We start from the raw sequence: 16,000 nt of genomic DNA on the forward strand, positions 1-16,000 counted from the left end.
TATGCGCATTGGAAATTGCCAATTATTTAGCAAAACTACAATAAAAATACATGGTAATATTTTGTTACAAAGATTATAAGAAATGTTGTCTTGACTTCCTACTACCTCAACTTTTTGATGTACCCACCACCACAGAAGAGCAGATGGTATTTTGTTTTATGAATCCCGTTAATGACACGCAAATGGAGAAAAGTTGTGGTTTTTAATGTTTTTTTTTCCTCCATTAACACACCTGCATATGATGTTTACAAAAAGCACATTGGGATGCTATCAATCGATAGCATAGCAAAAAATCTGATGGTTGGTTTTAAGAAGTGTCAAGTTAATTTATCATGAGGTGGCATGTACTCTAATGGCTACTATTTAATTGTCATGGGTTTGAATCCCAGGTAAAACACTACTGTTGTGCTCTTGAGCATGGTGATTTATTACAGCTGTTCCACTTAAACAAACAAACAAAAAACACATTATAGATGTTGCATAATGTAAAATTCAAACATTACATATCCGAGATACAGGTGGGTTGTCTTATTAGCAACTAGATGATGTCTTGGTGAAGAAATCAATTACCATATAGTTGCCCTGGGAACAACCAGTGGTAATATATCAACAGTGTGTTTACATGTATGCATGCATGTACATCTGTATTTAAATGTTACCCATATGAGTTTGAATTCAGTACATTACCTGTACGTGGCAGCAGGGCTGGCTCTGGCCTGACAGGCTAAGGTGACCTTCTCCTCTGTAAGGCCCTCGGGGAAGACCACGCTGGAGGGCTGCTCCTCGAACACAGGCCCGCTGTCATGGCCTGACACGCACACTTCTCCACCTGCAGCGGGGAGCCAGTCAGCTCAAAAACATCTCAAGACCACAGCCGCCTCACCGATCGATATTCGCTGCTGTAGCCATGCAGCCTGGCCCACTGACGTCAGCATCAAGTTTCCCACGCTTTGTGTCTGTCTGCTGAGGAGACTTGCTGCTCTTCGCCCCTGTCTCAGAACTGCTGCTCTCGTGAAGACAAGCGCTGCGTCCTCGTCTGGAGATGAAACTCCCGAACACCGCCCCAGCACCAACTAAAGGTCACACTGATGCACGTCTCCGGTTGACTACCTAACGCAGCGGGTGGTAAATGTCAGGCACCTGACCCAGAGACAAAGCCGTCCCTTCAGCTACGTTATTTCACATGGACCTGCTTATCATATGCAGTCCCATTTATTGGAGCCAATGGCTTTGTTGTAAGTTATGCGTGAAATTCGTTCCTTGAAAAATTGCACACACTGAACAGTGCGCAGTTATGTGTCTGTCTCTGAGTAAGTATCAATCAAAAGTTACATCCCGTAACATCATAAAACTGAAAGCCGTATCAGCCAGTTTAGACTAGTACTGAATTTAAATAGGTTCTGCAAAGCCCACTGGAACTGTTCAGACACACCAGTTATTGAATGGAACAATATCTGTTATTGCAAATAACACACTTCAATCAAAATGACTCAATAACACAGTGACAGCACTGGCTGAAAAACATTTTGTGTGTATCTCCGTAACTTCATATGATTCCTGTATTAAACCAGGAAGGCTACAACAAATACCTGTATTCACTCACACATTGCAGCGGAAAAAATGGACCTGCACCAACAGTGGGACCTGATTCCACTAGGACCTACCCTGCCAGGGTGAATGTTGTTATTGTTAATTGTATTTGCTGTAACAAATGTGACACGAGGAACAGAGGAGCAGGAGGTATTAGTGGACAGATATTCTCCTGGTGCACAGAGAATTGAGGCGTTTCGCTGTGAATTGAGTCAGAGCCGCAGAGTAAACACATGGGACAGCAATGCTGGGTTTATTTCTGTGTGTTTGCGTGCAAGGGGAAGGGGAATACAGGACGGGTGGGGGGGGTGGGGGGGTGGTGGTCCTTTTGAATCTGGGACATCAAGACACAGGCAGAGGAAAGAGGAATCACTAATCAGGTGCCTCACTCTCAAGGTCTCTCTGAGGCAGGGATTACACAATGGCATGTAGATATGTTTACTGCTGCTCCTAATGGGATTCTGGCCCTGAGCAGAAAAAGTCTTTCCAGATACATCTCTGGCCCTGAATGCAAATCCTTGCTTTTTTATGTGTAGCAGCCTTTGCAAGGACTCTGTTTCTTCGGCAGGGATTTTTGTCGAATGTGCATTCATCAGAGCCTCTATTTCGGAAAGTAATAATAATATTTAATAAGGTAGCAGGGTAGAGCAATAGGGCAGAGGGTAATAGGCTTCACTATTCTCATACAGGTCTGGGGTTCAAGTCCACCACCATATTTGTTTCAGTGTGTGTTCTGCTGCCCACTCAAAATCCAAAGGTATCTCTGAAAGATTCATGCCATGTGATGTGATGCCAGTGTGCTCTTTGATAGCCTGCTGTCCTGTCTGGTGTGTGTCCCAAGCCTGTGCCCTATGACACCCATGTTGGCTATGGGTGTTTAAGAGGGTGGTGGCTGAACACAGATAAATGGTTCTTTGATGTAACTGGGACAGACACTAGTTTTCAATTCAATCATTATCACTATTTCAGATTAGAGACATGTTCAGCCCTGACGCAAATGTAAGCATATTAGCTGTACAGTTATGTCTGTTGTGAAATCCTGCTAGCATCACTTGAAACACCAAGTTCTCCAGACGTGAATTCATATCTCGAAACACAGTGTTATCGTTCATTGTCAGGTGCTGAGATGAAAGGAGCAGTGTACAAGCATGCGTGAGAGCACGCGTGACTAGGCTGGGGCCGAGATAATTGAAACATAGGCTTTGCTACTTTTCCATCCATCTTTTATGAGATCTCTGAATTATTTTAACAGGAAAAAAAAAAATTCTCCAGAAAATCGAATCTCTTCCGCCTGCTGATCTAAAATAACAACATGCATTTTTAATATTCTTGTCCGGACCCCCACCCCCCTTGCCCTCAGATGCCAGACGCATTCCGAACCATCAGAGTGACGTCTTGCATTTTTATTTAATCGGATGTGGGGCGAGACAAAACAGACGGAGGGAGCTGTCAAAATGGGGGGGGGGGGGGGGGGGGTGTGGTGGGGGGGGGGTGATATAATGGGGAGGTGGTGGTGCATATGCACAAAGAAATAACTCCTAAAATTGGTGATGGGATGAGGTAGTGACAGAGGACTGACAGGGGATAATAACTTACCAACAGAGCAGCTCAGACACAGAGAGCTGAGCCACAGCAGACACGCCAGACGCGCCATCCTCACTCCAAAACCACACCCCACCGCTGGAATGGGCCTGTCCTCGAGAATCCTACCTGAAACGCAGAGGAAGCCAGATTTAACCCACTGTCAGCTTGCCATCTGTCCATTGCATTGCAGCTGTGCCCCTGTACCTATCCATGGTGCTGAAATTAGCTGGAGCACAAGTAACTCATATGGGCGGCAGTGTAGCATAGTGGTTAAGGAGCAGGACTCATAACCGAAAGGTTGCAGGTTTGATCCCCGCTGGGCCGCTGCTGCTGTACCCTTGGGCAAGGTACTTAACCCACAATTGCCTCAGTAAATATCCAGCTGTATAAATGGATAACATTGTAAAACAACTGTAACCTATGTAAGTCGCTTTGGATAAAAGTGTCTGCTAAATGAATAAATGTAAATATGGAGTTCAAAGTTCAAAGTTCTGACTATTGCCTAAGTTCAAGTTTCAGTAGAGCGTTGTTCTGTGCACACAGCCACAGCCCTGGGGGAGGTTTGAGATTCACAGCAGGTCCGGCATTTAACTGCACTCTTATTTCTTGGGGGAGATGCTGACAGGTGTTTGTTGGCAGGACTTTGTCGGGAGGTATGAGGGTAAATAAGCACTAACGATGCAAGGCCAGCAGCGGAAACCCTGCGTTTCCCTTTCTAAACGGCTGTCAGCTCTCCGCCGGCGCCGGAGCGCTGGCTCAACACTTCCTGCTGGCTCCTCTCCCCAACCGCATCCATTAAAATTTCAGCAGGAAGCGATTTGCAACAGCCTCTCCGGCCGTCATGACAGCCCAGGGACTTGTAGCCTCTCCGGAATTGGGATTCGGGCAGAGGAGCAAGCTACCCCGGCACACAGTTCCCAGAGCAGTGCCGTCATGTAAACTGCTTTACCAGGCTCCCTGCTCCCTTTCCTGGGAGCTGTCACCTATTGATGCATGACTTATTAAGACACCGGAATAGAGTGGAACAGACTTTTTAACAGGATCATATTAGGTTTTGACCAGGGGATCCAAAGGCAGGGTGCACTGCTCCATTTCAGGATGAAATCATGTCTCTCATCAGGCCCAGTGCTATGGGGGTGCTTAGGTGTGCATTGCACCCCCAGACAGACCCCTAGTTGTCTCCTTATATCCAGATGTCTACATAGTATTTATGACTTTTTGTGCACCCCCATGGATTGCAATTGCACCCCTCTATATTTTCTCCTGGTGCCAAGCCTGTCTCTCATGTCTTAATTTTATCATGCCACCCCCATTGGGGAGGAATGTTCAAAGGCAACATCCCCCCCAATCCTAATACATGCCTCCTCCTGCAGTGATTTACTAATTGCAACTCCCATTTTACAACCACTTGTCAGGGAGTGTGTTTCCTAACAACATACCCCCCCAGCCCAGGTCTGAAGCAATTATTCAGTCTCTGAAATACATGACAATTGCAACACCTGCATTATTCGGGAATGCAACTAACTCCTGTAACTCAGATGGTCAGAGCTATTACTTTCCTGGTCTTATATTGCTAACAGTGAAGAGCGGCAAGGAGATTTGTCAGTTGCACCTACATGAGACTGGCATTGATGGCTGATTGCTGCCTTGTGTTTTAAGGTCCCTTTAGGTTTGTTGTTTTCTCTGGAAGCATGCAATCTCTGATATCATAGTGTTATTGTAATGCTTCATGGGCAGCAGTGCACTTTAACCACCTGGACGATTGACTCCTGAACTGACTTGAATGGGTTTATAAGATGCCATACTAATGCCATGGGCAGAGGTTTTGGTGAGAACAGGTTCTGGGAAAGGACATGAGTCGTGTGTGAGTCTGTGAAGAAGAGTGCCTCTCTGTATAAGTGAGTGGCTTAGGAAAGGAACTTTGGATGCAGAGGCCTCTCTGTGTGTGGTCTAGGTCATGCATTTAGTATCCTTCATACAGGAATTTAATGGCCCTCCTCTATACACATGCGCGCTCGCGGACACACACACACACACACACACACACACACACACATACACACACACACACACATAGTGTGTACAGCAGTGTGCACACACAGGCGCAGGCACAGACACACGGTCACACTTACAAAGCCACACTCTCACACCCAAGTGAAGGCCTAATGACTGCCCCAGGCAGTGGTGCTTTTAGCTTTTCCCAGACATCTGCTGGCAGGATGCCCCTCCCTAAATGGAGTCTCCTCCCAGCAGGTGGGCTGTTCGGGACAGACCCAGGGCGACGAGCGGGACGTGAGCAGGAGACACAAAACACTTATTTATTTAAGGAATATTAGAGAAGCCAAGATACCCCTGGCCCCGCACCCCTGAGACCAACCCATTGGATGCCCTGTAACTCTGCCAGAGGGGATCTGTGCTGCCCAAAGGAGCTAGCTGTCAGAAGGATTAGGTCTGTGTGGGCATGCACCACCTTGAAACCATACCATCAGTCTAGACAGTCATTTTGTTGAGCCTGTGATGAGTATTTTGCCGCCCTAAAATTTCCATTCACTCCACTCAACAGAGAAGAGCTTTTTTAAATCAGTTCCTAGCACAAACCAGATTGGTGCTTTGTGGTTTGAGACTTGATTTTAAATAAATCCCCCCTCACTAAGATTAGAAGAAGGGGTTAGAACTTGACTCTTTGTCTTGCACTGGTTTGATGCCAGACCTGTATTTGCAGAGAGGCAGTTGTTACTGCTGTGTTTCTCATTGTTATGAAATAAATGGCAAGTAGCATGCAAGGCAATGAGGGCATTATGTGGGTATTTCGATACATTTGCACCTGTAGGAGATGCAAGTAAATAAAATTGTGAGCTATCAGACAAGTGAAACTGCTTGCCCAAGACCTTAAAGTAATCAGCACAGATTGTTAAAATCTTTGCTTTCTGAAGCCCTCTCCTAGCTACTCTTTGACAATAAACTTTACAGGCATTGGAGAAAGACAACAGCAATAGGAGTGTTAAGCATGGTGTGCTGGTAAAACTGGCTCTTTCAGTCTAATCTGGCCTCCCAATCACCCCATATAGCTGAATGGCAATGCATTTCCTATCTATATTGTTCCACAAAATCTACTCTGTTTAAGAGAGAGGAGAACTCCAATAGTCAAATGGTGAATAAACGAAGGCATAATTAATCACAGAGAGAAGAACCAGAAATTATTCCCACTTGTCAAGCTCCAACTCTTATGGCTTGGATGCAGTCGTAAATTGGAGATAAAAGTAATAGTTAAAATTCAGGTTGTGACCACCAGAGGTGGAAAACCCCGGCTTCAGAAAGTAAAAGTCCTACCATGTATTTGTTCTAGCCATTCACTAAACAAGGTGATTTCACTAATTAGCTCCTCTACCTGGCTGAAGAGTTGTGCTAATTAAATTCAGCTGGTGTAGTGCACGGGTGGAACAAATACGTGGCAGAATTTTTACTTTCTGAAGCTGGGGTTTTCCACCTTAGGACATAAAACCAGGGAGGCAAATGTTTGAAGCACCTGCTGCCTGCTTCTACATGTGGTCAGCTCTGTGTTTTAGATTAGATTCAGTGCCCCGGTGGCTCTGTGTAGCTGTCACTCACAGTGGATAAAGAGCTCCACTGTCTCTCCCTGACAATGTAGTGATGATGGCTGGGGCAGAGAAGCTGAGGGGGAATCACAGAGGCGCTGGAGGCGGCCCGGTTTCCTCAACTTCTGTGGGTCAGCACTTTCATTTTATGGGCCCTGTTAGGCATGGGTTAATAGGTCAGCCACTCCCGATAGCGCGGTGAGACACTGAATGAGTCCCTTTGTCCATCTGCGAGAGGATCCGATTTCCTGTTTCCACCCGGATCTAAAAATAAGGCTGTCCTTGCTAGTCCCTTCAAGGGGAACAGAATGCCACATTCACAATATGCCACGGCTGTCCAATGCGAATGCCACGGCATTACTTTTGAGGCCGGGTCTGCGGAAGAGAGAGCTCTTAAATCGAATTCAGTCAGCGTGAGCATGGGGTGCAGGAAGAATGCCAAACGGCATGATGTCCAAATTGAAATGACCACACTTCGGGCTGTACGTCAGAGCAAAGCAGTGGCTTGGGTTAAATTTAAACACAGCAATTCCACACTGAGTTTGCAAAGCATGCGGTCACAGTTTTTGCAATCAGATCAGTTCCTTTCTCTCATTCTCTGTTTCTCTCTCCCTCTCTCTCTCTCTCTTTCTCTCTCAGTCTGCATCCAGCTGCCCCACCCCCCCCCCCACGTTGACATCACAATTCAGAATGACAGCAGGAACACGGGGCGTTTGGTGTCATCTCTGACCCTGGCACCCCCTGCCGCTGACCAACACAAAGGACCCGTCTGCCGTCACCCCCTCGACAGGACCCGCTGAGCTCACATACGGGAGGAGTGACCGCGTGCACCGCTGATGCATTATTTACCGAAAAATGCTCTTCAATATTTCACTCCTCTCGCGCTCGCCCAAGCGGCGGTGACCAGATTAAATGTTAAAAGTGCCTCAGATTATTCTTTGCCAGGCCTGAGTGAGCGCGAGTGCACTGCTCTTAAAAGGCAAATGATCACCGCGCGGCTGTTAAGGAAATGAAAGGCTCCGGTGTGTGGGCACACAGCTTTTAGTGCTGTAATCTTGGATCTTAAAATATGCCGGAGCTGTCGATTCAAATACGTACCGTTGGCTCTAATTCAATATGCAGGGCTGGTGGCACAAAGCCTCGCCATTCCTTTCACAATGCACAACGCCACCTGTGGGAGCCTTGACATCTAGAATGAGTCAATCCATGTTGTGTATGCTATTTGGATGCAGTGCACTCTAGTTAAGCTGAGAGCTCTTGTTCTGGGAGATATCATTTTTGTGAAATTTCTCAGAAGCTCAGCTTTTCCCCTCTGTAATCCTCTCTCGGCCCAAACAATAACTTCTCACTCCCTGCAGCCGTGCCGCTATAATTGCTACAAGGCCATGTCCCACACTGTGAGAGCAAGGCCTGCGTCCCGCAGTTGCGCTTATAAGAAGACTGCAGGAGTTGATTGCACTTGCGAAGCCCTCGGTGAGTCTCGGGCAGCTGGCTGGTGTGGATGCCTCCTGGCCCCAGCTGGTGGTTTTAGGATGAGGGAGACCTGGGAGAGAGAGGAGCGGAAAACGCTGAGCGTATTAAAAATTGGGACGGCTCGGCTGGCAGAGTGAGAAAGAAAGGGGAGACAGGAGTCAGAGTCGAGGGCTGGATTCTTCCTCTGCTGCAGCAAACGGTAACCAATCCGCTGGAGTGGCTCTGCGGCAGATAAAGTGGTCTGTGTGTGTGCGCGTGTGTGCATGTGTGTGTGTGTGTGTGTGTGTGTGTGCGTGTGTGTGTGTGTGGACAGCATGTGGGCCCATACATGTGTGTATGTGCGCAAATGTGTGCATGAGCGTATACTCTATGTGTGCGTATACATGCTTACAGGTATGTTTGTGTTTGCATGTGCATGCATGCCTTCAGGTGTATATGTGTGTGGGCTGTGGGCATCGTGTATATGCGCCTGAATGGGCATGCATGTTTGATGGTAGTGTGTGTCTGTGCATCCTCGCACTTGGGTGTGCGTGTGGATGTTGACATATGGCTTTGTGTGCATGTTCACGTTCGCATGTGCGTGCCTGCATGTTTGAATAAAGAGCATACGTGTGCACACATGTACCACTTCAAATGAAACCACTGCGACATCACCAGGAGTGCCACATGTGGCAGGCTCTCACTGTGCTGACACTGTGCTGACATGTAAGCGCAAACGTGTTAGCACACAGCGCATGGTGCAGATGGTGCGTGTGATTGGAGGGAGATTCATCTGGTTGATGTTGCACATTTCCAACATCTGCGCTCATGCCTTTTTAAGCATATGTGAGTGCAGAGGGAGCTTCTGGGAAAATTCCAGGTTGGAAAGCTTGCAAGGCAATGTCACTGATAGCTTGCAGCCCTGTTTGCCAGAGCAAAATGCGATTGCCTATTGACTTAAAAGCCTCAGATCTCGATGGAAGGTGATTGCACGCTTTTGTCCTTTCGAAAAGGGAGCCATTTGTCTTTCAGGCTGACCTCTGTGATGGCAAGACTACACATTTGGATTTGGACTGGATAGAAGTGTGACGCTGCTCAAGACTCCTTATTATCACATTGTTTGACTTTGGCCTGAGCTTTCATGCTTCATTCATTAAGCAAAATGAAAATTATATGATGTCACACCATTTTTAGTAACTATCAACAAGCAACTGTTTTATGAAGCGAAATGCAATGAAAGCTGTTGGGCTTCCCCAGCAGACATGTTGAGAGGAAGGCATCCTTTTTAATTATGTGTTTCAGTTCTGCAACTTGGGTGTTTTGACACATTCCACTGGAAAAAGTTGCTGTGACAGCTATATGCATATCTGTGGCTATATTAAGACATGTCTGACTAGCCTTGGTCATAATTGGAGGGAAGCCAGTATAAGGCACACTGCCCATCTCTCCATCGGTTATCACATTGCCTTTAATGCAATCTGTCATAGCGCAGAGCGCTGGGTGTGGACCAAAGCTGGGAGTGCATGGCGTGATTCGCTCGGGAGAGCAGGGGCAGATCTGAGGGACAGAGGGAGCATCTGTGTCTGATGCATTCTGGGAAACAATGGAGGGCTCTGTATCCGGGGGGTTCCGACCCCCCTGCCAGAGTTAAATAGAGGCCTATTTACTGATGCGCACTTCACATTATTGATAGCTCTCTCCACCTCTTCTTTCGGACACAGCTCCTCTGTTATTCTGCTCTGGGTGCAGGACAACATGCAGCAGGCTCAGGCTCATGTGGGGAGTGCTCTGGCATCAAGGGGTCCGACTGCTCCCCTTTTGACCTCCAGATGCCATTGTTTTTGGGCTGTGAGGCCCGTTTTAACCGGTTTTATTAATCATTAGCCATCTGCACTTTTGCTCACATACCACACCATAAGACATATAAATTAGGCCGATTATTTGAATTTCCACAAGGAAGGTCAAATACAGGCAAAGAAAGCAATGTTAGACTTGTCAAAAGATATGTATAATGCCTAAATTGCACACCATTCACAGTCTTTTTAATTCATTAAAAGACTTAAAAGATCTCAGATAACTTTATCTGAGATCTTTGTCTGAAATTAGCTTCACCACCAGGGATGATGTTGACCACAGCTGTCCACACAAGTCCATTTGAACCAGAAATAACTACTCCGATGCACAGGATCAAACCATCTATAGGAGAATTCCCTGAGTTCTTGTAAACCAAACCAAAATCCAAACTGAAAGACTGAAAGGCAAAGCAGTGACACAAATGTGAACATAAACCAGGGTATACAAAATAGTTTGAGTTCTGACGGGAGAGAATGTTGTCTTGGAGCCATTTTGTAAAGAAAAAGCAAACACTCTCTGGCATCTCTCTGGCACAGTGGTGCACCAGAAGGTGCTAAACCCGAAGCGTGTCTGTGACAGGCTTGCACCTGCCTCCCCTTTGAGGCGTCCACCTCTCCTGAGACGCTACCCTGGCCTCGTGACTCTGGGAGAGGAGCAGCTGGGATCTCCGGGGGCATCCCGCCTCACAATATTGTCCCTGTCTCTCACCTCCTGTCCAATCCGCACACAAACACAGTCTCAGGGCCGGGGAGGAGAGGTGCAGAGAGGAAAGAGAAATCAATAAGGCTGGCTGGGGGAGGGAGGCTTTCCAACTGCTACACTACACAGATAGCTGTGACCTCAGCTCCAGGGCTGTCCCTGGCCAAAACCGCTACCCATTTCCCAGAACTGCTCTATATGGTGTGTGTATGTGGGTGTGTTAAAAACTGAGGGAAGGGGTGAGGATGCTACAAGATGCTAGAGGCAACCAAAAAGATGCAACAGCAGACATCGCTCATATTCTCCCTGTGTGCGTTATTAAGGACCCGGCATGTGGTTACAGATCTCAGCCAGAAACTGCTGCCAAAATACAAAATATATGGTGTTCTTTTGGAGCAGGGAGGCTTGGAGCTAGTACCATGATGCTGTGGCCTAGCTTTCTGTGGGAGCTTTTACATTGGCTTTAACAATGCTGAGTTTATTCAAAATTGTCTACATTTTAGACTTTCACGGAAGTTTTAATCACCATCAGTGATCTACTACCATGCTTTTTTGCAAAGATGGAAAATGTATGTGTCTCAACATTTACAAGTATTGATTATTTTGCGGGAGGGGCATGGAGACAGTTAGCCTTTTTGATACCCCAGCCTTTAAATATCTCATATTTTCCTCATCTACTCCCTTCCAGGAGCTTCTAGTCTATCGGTTGCCCTGATTTATTATCTGATTAAAATGCTGGATATCTGTAGGCAAACGCAAATTGAGATCACTTTATCTCTCTCTGCGGAGCTGAAAAAACAAGAATCAAAAAAGAACCTCTGCTACTTTTACCTTGAGATATCAAGGATTTCTAAACTGTGGCACAGAGGGAGTTTAAATATTCGCAAGGCTGAGGGCAGCATAAATCGCCTGCCTTTGAATGACTCATATAAACACAACTAGACAGACATGCGATAGAAAGTGAAGATTTATTTAAGTTCATTGAGGCAAAGCAGCTCAACCCAATAAACTCCTCTGCATTTAAAATGAATCTTTCCTATCAATCTGTAATCACTGCGCTTCAAATAAGTATTCTTTGGAGACACCTATTTTACCATAGGGGAAGAAAAACACGTTTTTTGTAAATTTCTGGTACTGTAAACTGCCTGGGGCTTCTTCATGTATTTAAATAACTACACAGCTGACAAAATGAAGCAAATAAAAATTTACCAGCGGGAATGCTGCAGAGAAGCATTTTAGACAGAACCTCAAAATAAACCATAGCTCCCCGAAAAAGCTTTTACAGTCACATCCAAACTTCATCTTGGTTATAGAAATGCTCTCTAAAAATGGGAGAGGCTGTTTAAAGTTTCATTGGGTGGTTGGACTGTGGCACATGGCCAGCTCCCATGCAGCCTGCTTCTCTTCCATCAATGAGACATGGCAGCAAGAGACAAAGCTACCTTCTAACCAGTCTCTTGCTGGATCATTTCACACACAGCTGCGTATGTTAAAATATTGTAGCAGTAATTTTGAGATGTGACAGGTTGACAGGTTAAGATTTGACAGTCAGAAGTACCACTGCTGATAATGTGATGAAAGTTGTGCGGGTTGTCAGTTTGATGCAGTCCAAAAGAATGCTGCCAGCAATGCAGAACAGCTGCCATATGAAGCATGTCTTGAGACATGTCAGCGTGCTGGGTGCATCTGCTATTGTGTGTCTCTGAAGCCTACCTTGCGTTCTGTGTGCAGGTGCTGTGACGCATGCTGTTTTTACCTCTCCCCCCTCCCCGATACCCCCACGATCTCTGTTTTGTGTCCCCTGGTTAGTACCTGCACTGTCCAGCCCCTGACCGACTGCCCGCACACCGGTCCTACCACCCCGCCGTGAGATTAGCAATCTGCCGGCTGTCTTCTCCCTCTGCTTCGCTGGGTTTTAATTTGTAGAGCTGCGGTGCATCCACTCATGGCCCCCTGCCCTCCCTAACCTGGTCAGCGCCCCCGTCTCTCTCCTCCCACCACGATCCCACTCCCTGTTTCTGACATAACGTGGCTGGTTTGATGAGTCGGGGGAGAATTGACGTGAGACGTGGTTCATTTAAACACCCCAGCACCGTGCTTTATGATCTCATCTTCGTTACTAATGGGTACCACATCCCTCTTTCCCCCTGGTATTAGTCACTGTAGTGGAGCAAATACCTTTACAAGGATAATGGGACGAATACATATCGAACCAATTTGGCTCACTTTCCGGGGGGTCTGAAGTCTCCAGCTGGGGGTGAAATTATGGGAAGGCATAAGGGAGAGAAGCACACGAGCAAACAAAGAGACCTGCCCGAGCCTGAGACGTGCACGAGTCGGAGGAAATCACGGAAACTGACAAACACAGAAGAGCAGTGATGGAAAGAAACTGGCTAACTTGTCATATCAAAGAGACACATTGTTCTGGGAGATGCACAACAGCTCGGCCGCGGTCAGTCTCGTTCGGCACTCTGAGTCGTGAAAGCGTTCCCTCTGTGTCGACGGCATATCTGTAAATCTGAACCATCAGAGCGACACTGAAGTTCATTCCTTATGACTGAGTTAAGTGTCTGAAGCACTTTGAATCAAACCCCTCTGATCCCTCCATCCTGCCTTTAGAATGATGGAATCTGCCTAGAGGCTGTCATTACAGGGAACAGCACATTATGGCAACTTTGACATTCTTGCTAATGGCACTTTGAACACCAGCTGACAATAGATTGTTGCCATTAATGTGTCTGAAGTCTGGGATTAAACATTGGTTCAAAATGATTACGGCTGTGCTTTTCAAAAAAGGCTTTCCTTGTGTCAGACTGTTGCCAGTAATGAACTACGGCCAATGCACTGTCCAGAGTCTGTGCTCTGATGTTGCACACCACTATGGCTGTTGTTGAGATAAACCAGATGCTCGTGCTCAACAGCTCAGAAAATGTACCCATCCAACTAAAGTGAACCAGTGTCACACCAACAGTACCCTATCTACCTAGAGGCATCAGCTGAGAGAGAGAAAAAAGAAGGAGGGGGAGCGAGGGCTCCAGTAAGCCCCTGGCATTCGACTGGCACTGCAGTGCACCTGTGCGTATGCCCGCAGCGGCAGCCTGCCCATCTACCCGCCTCTCTCCGCCTGTTGTATCAGCCCAGTCAGCGGGAGCGCCCGGAGGCAGGTGCTGGGTGATCCTGTGACGGGGAGTCCTGCTCACGCCAGGAGGACAAGGACACCCATTCTACACTGACCACAGAGCTGACTGGCCTGGCTGCTGTCCACACTTGGGGTCGACGACCCTCTCTCTACCCTCGGGGGGACGTAGATACAAGGAAGGGGATGCCCCGAAGGGGGCATTAGGATATGTCAATAGGTGTGTGTGTTAATGGAACAGCTGAGAGGAGCAGGAAGGTGCTCCCTCAGATCGGCTGTGTAGCGTTCTGGACAGATCCAGCCCCAACTTTGGAGTTTGCATGTGTCCTGTGTCTCTCTGTATACAGTCCTTACAGCTTCCCTGCATTGAAAATCCCTGTGCAGCTACAGCCCAGCTAAAGCATTAAAAGGGGATCCTCTCATAGCATTAAAAATCAATAACAACAAGCCATTACATCGCACCATGTCACTTTAAGAGCCCCCCCCCCCCCCCCCCCCCCGCCACCACCAGCACCACCACCACCATCTAACCTCCCGACACCGCACGGCATGCGCAGCTCCTGCCACTCGCAGTGTTCGTTACGGACAGTTCGGCAGCAAATCACGGCACTCACCGACCTTAATTAGTGGCAGAGTGCCGGCGTCCTCCTCGCGGCGTCGGGTTCTGATGCACGGGGGAATGGATGGGGTCTCTGGCTGTACGCGGCAGGCACTGCAGTGCTGTCCTCTGGAGATGTCCTGGAAGAGAAGAGGGGGACCACATGGGATTTTCAGATAACGAGGTTCTCTCTTTCTCTCTCTCTCTCTCTCTCTCTGTCCCCCAACCGGCGTGGTCGTCTTGACAGATCCGCGGTGTTCCTCCCTCCCTCACTCACTCACCCTCGTCCTTTCCCTCTCTCTCTCTCTCTCTCTCTGTGTCCCTCCACGCAAGATGCTTTGGCAAAGCTGCAGCCCTGTCGCATTAGGATGTGTCCTCCCAGCACAACAGCCCACACTGCCTCTCTCTCTTTCTCTGCCTCTCTCTTTCTCTCTGTCTCTCTCTCTCTCTCTCTCTCTCTCCTTTCATACTCCAAAGCATCCACCCCCCTTTCCTCTTCCTTCCCCTCGCTCTCACTCCCCTGCGCAACCCCCCCCCCCCCCCCGAACCACCCCCCAGCCCCCCATCCTGCGTGCTGAGAAACACTCGCCCCCCTCTTCTCTCACCTTCCTTTCCCTCTGTCCTCCACTCCCCTCTCCCAGATGAAACAGAGAAAAACAATGCAGCCCTGCTGCCACTGCCTTTTGTTTCCAGCCGCTCCGGTGCTTGCCGTCCGATTAGACTGAGTGCTCCGGTGATTTCACCGCTTCTCCAATGGGGGCTGTTTAATGCCCCCCCCCCCCACACACACACACACACCACCAACCCACCTCCTGCTCCCTCCTTCCATCTCCCACTCACCTCACTAATGAATTTCTCATGCAACAATATGCACACAATCACATCAGAGGGAGTCTCTGTATCTGGCTCAGGGGTGCTCTGAGCCCTTGCTTATTTCTGTTTCTTCTACATCCAATTCTTACATCCGATTCCTCAGATGCAAGCAGAAACTGCAGAAATGTACGCACCTGGAGACTTACGCATGTTATATACTGTTACACATACATAATCACGCACGTACATACATACATGCAAATATACAAACAGGCACACATATGAAAGCATACAAACTTAAAAAGGATTTTATACATAAATACAACCATACACATGCACATACTTGCGCACACACACACACACATACAGACACACACGCATACACATAGTGCCTTCTATATTTATTCATACCCCTGATTAAAAATGTATTCAAGAATTTACATATCGCACATTTTTATGTATACTGTTACTAAAATATACTGTGGGTTACTTTAATGTTAATATCATACACAAAGCAAAATCATATTGTTCACAAATAAATAGTTATATTTGACACATATATATGTATGTATATATATATATATATATATATATATATATAAAATATACTGTATATATGAATATATATGCATTCATTTTCCCTAAGACTCACTTGACAAATACATAGTTTACAAAAAG

At 47.2% G+C, this 16,000-nt stretch overlaps 1 protein-coding gene and 1 long non-coding RNA gene across 2 annotated transcripts in view; both read right to left on the reverse strand.

Annotated features, from left to right (window-relative positions):
• cntn2 (contactin 2) overlaps nt 1-10,753 on the reverse strand; it is a 28,647-nt gene extending 17,894 nt beyond the window's left edge. Inside the window, exons 1-4 of the mRNA XM_036530765.1 lie at nt 10,705-10,753; nt 8,230-8,313; nt 3,187-3,300; nt 688-829 (exon numbers count right to left, since the gene is read on the reverse strand). Coding sequence (XP_036386658.1) covers nt 688-829; nt 3,187-3,300; nt 8,230-8,313; nt 10,705-10,753 — 389 coding nt within the window. The remainder of the gene's footprint in view (nt 1-687; nt 830-3,186; nt 3,301-8,229; nt 8,314-10,704) is intronic.
• LOC118778888 lies at nt 3,242-14,922 on the reverse strand. Its single transcript, XR_005005022.1, has 3 exons — nt 14,791-14,922; nt 14,530-14,649; nt 3,242-3,300 (listed from the first exon to the last, which is right to left on the reverse strand). It is a non-coding gene; the product is annotated as an uncharacterized LOC118778888 (long non-coding RNA).
• Nucleotides 14,923-16,000: the final 1,078 nt, after the last annotated feature.

Source organism: Megalops cyprinoides, chromosome 6 (assembly GCF_013368585.1).
Source record: "Megalops cyprinoides isolate fMegCyp1 chromosome 6, fMegCyp1.pri, whole genome shotgun sequence".
Lineage (NCBI taxonomy): Eukaryota > Metazoa > Chordata > Actinopteri > Elopiformes > Megalopidae > Megalops > Megalops cyprinoides.